This window comes from Camelus dromedarius, chromosome 12, assembly GCF_036321535.1.
Source record: "Camelus dromedarius isolate mCamDro1 chromosome 12, mCamDro1.pat, whole genome shotgun sequence".
Taxonomy (NCBI): domain Eukaryota; kingdom Metazoa; phylum Chordata; class Mammalia; order Artiodactyla; family Camelidae; genus Camelus; species Camelus dromedarius.
Window position 1 is genome coordinate 4,456,051 of NC_087447.1, and position 7,443 is coordinate 4,463,493.

The window sequence follows — 7,443 nt, forward strand, 5'->3', positions numbered from 1 at the left end:
CTCTGCGAGTGTCCCGGAGTGGGCGGGTGGGGAGGGCAGGGCGGGGGCCAGCCAGCAGGGCCTGAATAATTACCCTCAGTGTCTACTTCCTGGAGGGGGGTCTCCGGGGGTGATTCCCTTGCTTGGCTGCGTATTGCCGTCACCTGGGGCGGGGCGTGAAGCACAAACTGCAGCGGTCCGTGGGCCGCCTGGACCCCCCAGGAGTGAGGGGCACTGCTGGGGGGCAGATCACAGAGGGGGGCCCCCACTTCCACCTCCGCCCTGCCCCAGGCCGTGCTCAGAGCCCGCGGGCCATCCTTTAACTTAACAGAACGATGCCTGGCTTCTTGTCCTCACCTGTGCTCTTTTCGGATCTTCTGTGTGATCTTTTCATTTCTGCCCCAAAGTTCACCGCATCTCTGCCATCTTGGCGTTACCGTCCCCACAGGCTGCCTTTTGCGCAGCAGTGACTCAGCACATCTCCTGAGCGTTAAAGTACAGCGCTTACGACACTCACCTTTCTAACCCAGCCACGCGCATGCTAAGCTGTCTGTTAGCCCCGCCTGCCCTGCAGCCCCCACAGGTGATTGTAACCAAGTGTTATCTCTTAAAAACACGCCAGTGGCAGTAGTGGCGAGACAGGTGTGAGGAAGAAAATGATCATCACAAGCAGTTGCTATTCTTTTATTTTGCCACTCAAAATCATTACCAAAGGGAAAAAATCTTAAATTATAGGAACACGGCACCAGGGCAGAGAGGACGGGGTGGTTTACTCCGCAGACATCGCATGAGACTTCGAGCTTGACTTCAGATGACAAGGCACAGACGAAGGTGCCCGGGGGGCCACCTCAGGACTGCTCCATGTCTTCTGCGGACAGCGCTGCGGGGAGACCGGGCAGGCGCTCCAGGGCCCCGGCCTCTGCAAAGGGAGGGGCCACACGCAGGGAGCAAGCTGGAGCGGCCGTCCTCTGTCCTGACCTCACAGGGTCAGATCCAGAGTCCCGCACAGCTCACGTTCCTCACTGTTTAACGATGCAGCGCTCACATCTGGTATGCATCTGAAACTGTCAGACTTTTTAAAAAGTGTAATTCCTGTTTGGGTAATAAAATCGATGTCTCCTAATGAAAGACGTTCCATGTTACAAAATTCAAAACAAAACAAAACAAACAAAAACCTGGAAGAGTTGATCTGCCCGTGGCTGGAAAAGTCACCAGCAGGTTTTCCCCAAAGGCTCCACTGGGCTCAACTTCCTTCCCCCTCCCCACGCCCACCTGAAGTCCTTCAACTGAGGCAGTGCAGCCTGAGAGCAAACAGATCAGAACAGAATCCAAGAACAGTCCTGACTCTGCCAAACTAGACTACAAAACTGTGATGCACAAAACGTGATAACCAGATGTCACTCTTGGAGCATCAAAGCCGCCCACGTCCCGCTGTGTCCCTGGGCCACCTCCCCGGGTGAACTCTCGGAGCGCCTTCCACAGGGGCGGTTTTGACCCATGATTATTGATTAAGGCCAGACTCTCACTGTTGAATGAATGACAAGCATAAAGCACAGAAGAGCTGGGGCTGGATGGGCCACAAGCGGCCTCATCGGCTGGAGTGTCTGCACAAGAGACCAGATCCCAGGATGGAGAGGTGCTGGATTTAAATGCGGCCTGCCCCACAGGAGGCAAAAAAAGTGCATTCTGAAACATGGCTCACAAGATATGGATTAAGATGCTCTCCAGCATGCCTGCCTGGGTGCCATAACTACGGCCCTGAAAGGGACAGCAGTTGTTACCATGTCAAGAAATGTGGGTCCAGCAGAGTGAATGGAACCCTGGAGCCCCCTCCTCCTGGTGACAGCGTTGGTGGGTGATCCTTTCCAGGAACAGCATTGGGACGAACGGCCATCCCAGCCCCTTTGCAGCTGGTTCTGGTCCCCAGGCCATGGGACACCCCCCCCCCCAGCCTGACTTCAGGTGTGGAGGTGGGCAATGGTTACTTCCCAGTAGAAGTCTATGGACTCCTTTCTTGACAGGCTTTTTAGGAGCCCAGGATTCTAAGACGTGGGATTTTAGTTTGGTAAAATTTCACATACCTTTGAGATGCAAGAAATTTAGAAAGTCTATTATCGTGCGCACAACGTTGTTCTCTGACAGCGGCCTGTCAAAGCTCCCTGGAAAGTAGAGGGCCAGCGTTGCCGACCTACCACCATGGTGACCACCTTAGGCCCGGCACCTGGTGGCATCACCGGGACCTCCCTCTCTTATGGAGCCTTGCTGGGCACCCTGGAGGGACCCCTGACCCCGCTGGGGCTTCTTCTATTTTTGGTGGCTGACAGATGCAGCAGGGCCTAGCTTGGGCCCCAGTTGTGGGTCTGGGTGGCAGAAGCTCGGCGCCACCCGCTGCCCCGCGTGGCCTGGGATCACAGCGCTCTCACCTGGCCTTGTTTCGTCATCGGGGTGGAGTTCCCGCTTGCCAGCCAGGCCATGCTTGTCCTGAAAGGACCTGTGGTTGTCAATGGCATCTGTTTGCAAATCAGAGGGGAAGCACTGAGGGCTGTGCCTCTAACTAGACCTCCCGGTCCTGAAGGACCCGTGCGCGCCAGTAATCAACACGCAGCACAACCACACTGTAAAAATAAAGCCACGGTAGGGAAACCGCAGAAGAGAGAAGGCCGTTCTCTGAGGAACCTGAGGGAAGAGCTCATGCAAGGGCCTGAGGCACGAAGCTTACTGGGGTGCTGGGGCTCCCCAAGAGCAGGAGGGGCCCCCCGTCAAGAGGGGGCAGCCCGGGGCTCCAGCAGAGGGGACTGGCCCCAGGGGGCAGGCCGGGGGCGGGGGGGTAGTGCTGAGGGGTCTGGGGGGGCTTGTGCTCCAGCTGGGTGCCTCCCAGGCAGAGGACAGGGGCTGGGGTCCTGTGGCCCTGAAAACAGTGGTGGGAGGACCACCAAAGGATCTGCAGTTCTGATGGAATCAGACTTTATTTCTCAAAGACCATTCTGGCTGCTGTGCAAGACACAGACTGGAACCAGAGACAGACAGACAGACAGACAGACAGACAGAAGGAGAAGGAGGAGGAAGAGGGAGGGAAGGAAGCTAAGTGTGTGTGTGTGTGTGTGTGTGTGTGTGTGTGTGTGTGTGTGTGTGTTAGGTGGAGTGAAGATGGGGGAATGGTGACTGCAAGCAGAGATCCCTTAAGAAATTGCTGGAAAGAAAGGCTGAGGGCTCTGTACCAAGGGGTCTGGAGTCAAGAGGACTGATGTGGGGACCCTCGGGTGGGAAGGAGAAGAGGGAGGGTGGCTTGCGGTGTCTGGCTGCCTGGCCTGACGGATTCCACCCTCTCCAGGCCTAGACAAAAGAGAATGACTTCACTTTTCCAGAGACAGAGTTCTCGGACACCGCTCCGTGAGGTTGGGCTCAAACCGTCTGCAGACGCGGCCTTCACACCCCGTTTGCTACGCTGACAATAGAAGTCAGGAGGGTGGGGTGAAGTTGTAAAGAATTTTGACCAACAGATAGTGTAGATGTACAGCTTCTGCTGATCCAAACTGACAGCGAAAAAGAGTCTGTTTTCTAACTCAGGACTCAAAATCTTCTTGATGAATGTCTTTTCAGTATTCCAAAGTCACACAGGCACTGCTGCTGGAGGGTTCCTCCTGTCTCTGGGGCCAGCAGTGCTCTCTGAGGCAAAGAACTCAGGGTTGCAAAGGGGTCAGGGAAACTGGAGCCGGTCCTTTCCCCGAGAAGGGAGGCCAGGCAGCTCTCAGGGACAAGACCAGGGGAGGATCTGCTGTTGCCTTTGATCTGAGATCAAAGATGCTCCCTGTTGCCCCAACTAGTTTTTGTCATTTCTATGCCTGTGTTTCTCAAAGCTCAGCTCTCAAGGACCCGCCAGGTGATCAGATGAACCACCGCCTGCAGTAGAAGAGGGTCTGTACTTAAACCCTGGGATTAAGCGCTAAGCTCCCCATGGCAGTTTAAACAGGCACCGTTTGTCCCAATTACGCTGGAAGGACGGCGTTACGAGCTAGATGCTGTTTGCCTCCTTTCCTGTGGGGAAATAGGAAATCAATAGGGGAGGGTTTTTTAAAGGTTGATGGCTGTCCCAAAGCCAACCATGCTGGCAAATTTGAAAGCCACAGGTAGGTGCGGGGTTGGAGGAGAAAGCGAAAGGTCTCCCCTTGCCCCCTCCTGTGGGACAATTAAAATCTGAAGGTGGCACTGCAGACAGAGGACGTGCATGAAGCAGAGAGCGGGGGCAGGGGGGCGGGTGAGGGGAGGCATCAGCAGCCGCGGCCTGCAGTGTCCCAGAGCGGTCCCCTTTAGCGCTTGCAGGCACCGGCGTCACATTTCCTGCTGTCTCCTGCGCCCGCTTAGGCATTCCACGTCCGTGAGCCAGTCGCTGAGCCCCACGCGTGGTGTGCTTGTCTGTAAACGCAGCAGCCGGTCTTGGGGGTGGGTCTCTGAAGTCCCCAGCTACCCTAGAGTCACCGGATTTTCTGCATCACAAATGTAGTAAAACTACTCACACCGCGTCCAGGTGACGCAAATCAAGGATAAGACACCGAGTATCAGTCACCTTGCAGGGTGGCTACGGGGACAGATTTGGAGCAGGAAGAGAACCACTGTCTTTTAGCCTGGAGGGGAGCATGTTTTGGCTTCTTCAGGTCACCTGGGAATTCCCATCCAGGGCTGAGATTAGGGGAAGGTGGAGATAGGGCTTGGGGTCAACTGACGTGGGGTGCTCTGTGAAACTGAGGAGTGGGTGAGAGCGTAGGGAGATACGGAGGGACCCTGGGTGGGGCCCAGAACTTCGAAGCCCCAAGGAATGTCTGCCTTCCATGACGGTCACCAGGGAAGCCTGAGCTAGGTCTGAGGCTGGGAATTCCATCAGGGTGCGAGGCAGGAGAGCTGGAGGAGGGAGAGGCTTCCGGAAGGAAGAGGTGCCTAGGTCAAGTGTGCCAAGCTGTAGGGACTGGCCAGGCGGAGGAGCGGAGGTAAAAGGGGCAAGGCCGGCAGAGAAGGCAGGAGAGGATGCAGGATGGGTCAGGGTTCAAGAAAGAGCGAGCTGCCCCAAGGCTAGGGGTGCAGAAACTAGCCTGTCCTCCACAAGTGAGGGGAGAAAAGGGGGAGGAGGAGGAGGGTTGGCACATCCTGGGGCTGCCTTTGAGGGAATAAGTAACCCTACAGGGAAGCCCATCCTGCCTCAGAGCCTCAAGGAAGTCCTCCGTTTCCCTTCATCTGACTAAAACTGGAATGGCACAGTTTCAGAATGATGACTCGCTACCCCCTTATTGCAGACAGAGCGGGGTCAGCACAAGGGCTACAGCCAGCATCAGAAAAGCAAGTTCAGCGTCGAGAGGCCATGCACCTGCGTCACTTACGTGGACCAAGAAGGTAGCCAGCGCTGTTCAGGGTCCAGCCTCTCTTTTCCTTCTCCTTAAATGGGAGAAAGGGGGTCAGATGGTAAGGGTCCTGCCTGGACAGGCTGCGTTGCCTCAAAGAAGCCCCGAAGGCAGCTTCTGCCTCTGTAACCCACCACGGCAGCCTATGAGGGTATTACGAACTTCGGATAATCACAGCACTCAAATTACAAACACACTCTAGGTATATAATAAGCCAAGAGATGCAAACTGTTAAAGCAAAAGTGAGCATTAAATGAAATTCACCCAGGCTTCCCAAGCATAATACAGGAATTAGAATGAGTGTACATTTGGAAGGTACAAGAAATTCTAGATTTGCAGCCAAATAAGCTATATATGACATGAAAAGAGGACAATTTGCTTTATCAAATAGTTCCTTTAGAGCCACAGACCACAGACTCAGAGCGTCCAGCTCGCAGGCGGTGTAACCGGTGCTCTGCTGAGCTGAAGGCAATGAGATTTGCTTCTAACTGGTCTGCGGCGCTAACCGCAGTTGCAGCAGCGCCCAGATCTAGAGCGCCGAGCAGGGGCTGTAGACGCACTGGGAGAGGCATGTCAGGAGGGCCCAAGGCAGCATCTCAGCAGAAACCCTCACCCTCCACCCAGCCCCCGCCGGCCTGCCCGCAGGACCCCGGCCCCTCCCGGCGCCGCGCCCGCGGCAGGGACACCCCCACCTCCCAGTCTTCCGACGACCCGCACCCCGACCCCGGAGCAGAATTGATGGCTGTTTCTGTTCCTGGCACAAGGCACCCACCCTCTGCAGGGTCTGGTTCCGATGCCGTGTTCCCCACTTTCTCCGATAAGGGGATCCGGCTTGGGAGACTTTTGCCCCCTGCACTTACCGGTGACCCGTTCCCCAGGGTGGCTGAAAGGGCCACGGCGAGGAGCAGAGAGACGAGCAGGAGGGCGCAGCCTCTGGGCATCTGTAAAGGAAGGCGGGCGGTTGCGGGACTGCTCGGGGAGACCGGCCCTGTTCCCAGAGATGTGGGACAGAGGCTCGGATCCCAACCCCCAAAGGGCGGGCGGGGCGGCCAGGAGCCAGGGGGCCGAGGACGGAGAGCGGGCAAGAGCTGGCAAGGAGCAAGGGGCAGAGGGGCCGAGCCGGGCCCCGCAGGCGGGTGCCCTGGGGAGGGGAGCGCGGAGAAGGCGGGGTCCGCCTACCTCCGGGGCCCCAAGGAGGCGCCCTACCTTGAAGGACGGAGGGTCCTGCGGTGATGGCGGATCTCGGGGTGTCGGCGGGTCCCGGGGTGTCGGCGGGTCCCGGGTGTCGGCGGGGCCGCGCGTCCGGTCGGGTCGGGTCTGGTAGGGCCGGGGGCGCTCACCGCATGGCGCGGCCTCGGGGACGCGGCGGCGGGAAGTGCACGGCGGCCGCGCTGCCTCGACGTGTCTGCGCCCAGAGCCGCCGCCGCTGCCGCTATTTATGCGGCCCGGGAGCCGCTCCGCCGCGTCAGCCACTGGTTTCCGCCTCCTCGGAGCGGGCGGGAGCGGCCGCCACTCGGAGCGCCCGCGGGAGGGCCGCGCGGTGGTCCTGTATTTCGGGGCGGGGGCGGCGGAGAGGCCCCCGCACCCCGCGGGAGAGCCCCCATCGCGCTGAATCCAGAGCCCCAAACCCGCGGGGGAGGGCCCCAAGCCTGTTACCCGGCCGGGGGTGGCAGAGTAAGGACCCCACACCCACACAGCGCCCCCAGCCTCTCAGGCCACTGCGCCCGGCAGGAGCGCCACCGCCTGAGACCCCTCAGTCCAAGATAGGCGCGGGCACACTGTCCTGGGCGCGCGCGCACACACACTCGCACACTTTTGCAGCAGCCAAATTTCGCGCTCAGCCTCTCAGGAGCCATCCATGGAGGGAGGGCAGGAGGTGGAAGGCCACCTAGCTCCCCCGCCTCCTGGTACCCAGCGCCCCTCGGGTGCGCAGACCCCTGTTCTGTTTTTCTAAAACGGGCCTAATCAGCCAAGGCCCTTAGGCTGTCAGTTCTTGGGAGCCGACTGGCTATCCGACCTCAGAGCTGTGGGCTTTCCCTACATCCCACAGGCCCTGCTGGGTGGAAAGGGGCCC

At 58.5% G+C, this 7,443-nt stretch overlaps 1 protein-coding gene across 1 annotated transcript; it reads right to left on the bottom strand.

The window, feature by feature from the left end:
* Positions 1–719: 719 nt before the first annotated feature.
* GAL (galanin and GMAP prepropeptide) lies at positions 720–6,773 on the bottom strand. Its single transcript, XM_010998091.3, has 6 exons — positions 6,576–6,773; positions 6,230–6,310; positions 5,349–5,403; positions 2,403–2,489; positions 2,061–2,138; positions 720–898 (listed from the first exon to the last, which is right to left on the bottom strand). The coding sequence occupies exons 2-6, from the start codon at positions 6,308–6,310 to the stop codon at positions 828–830; spliced, it is 372 nt and encodes a 123-aa protein (XP_010996393.2). The 5' UTR covers positions 6,576–6,773; the 3' UTR covers positions 720–827.
* Positions 6,774–7,443: the final 670 nt, after the last annotated feature.

Excerpts from the sequence above, each read along its gene's own strand:
- GAL (XM_010998091.3), bottom strand. The coding sequence starts at position 6,310 with ATGCCCAGAGGCTGCGCCCTCCTGCTCGTCTCTCTGCTCCTCGCCGTG. Across the intron at positions 2,490-5,348 it reads TGGCTACCTTCTTGGTCCAC|ATGCCATTGACAACCACAGG; the intron begins GTAAGTGACGCA and ends ATTTGCAAACAG. Across the intron at positions 2,139-2,402 it reads CGATGACGAAACAAGGCCAG|GGAGCTTTGACAGGCCGCTG; the intron begins GTGAGAGCGCTG and ends TCTACTTTCCAG.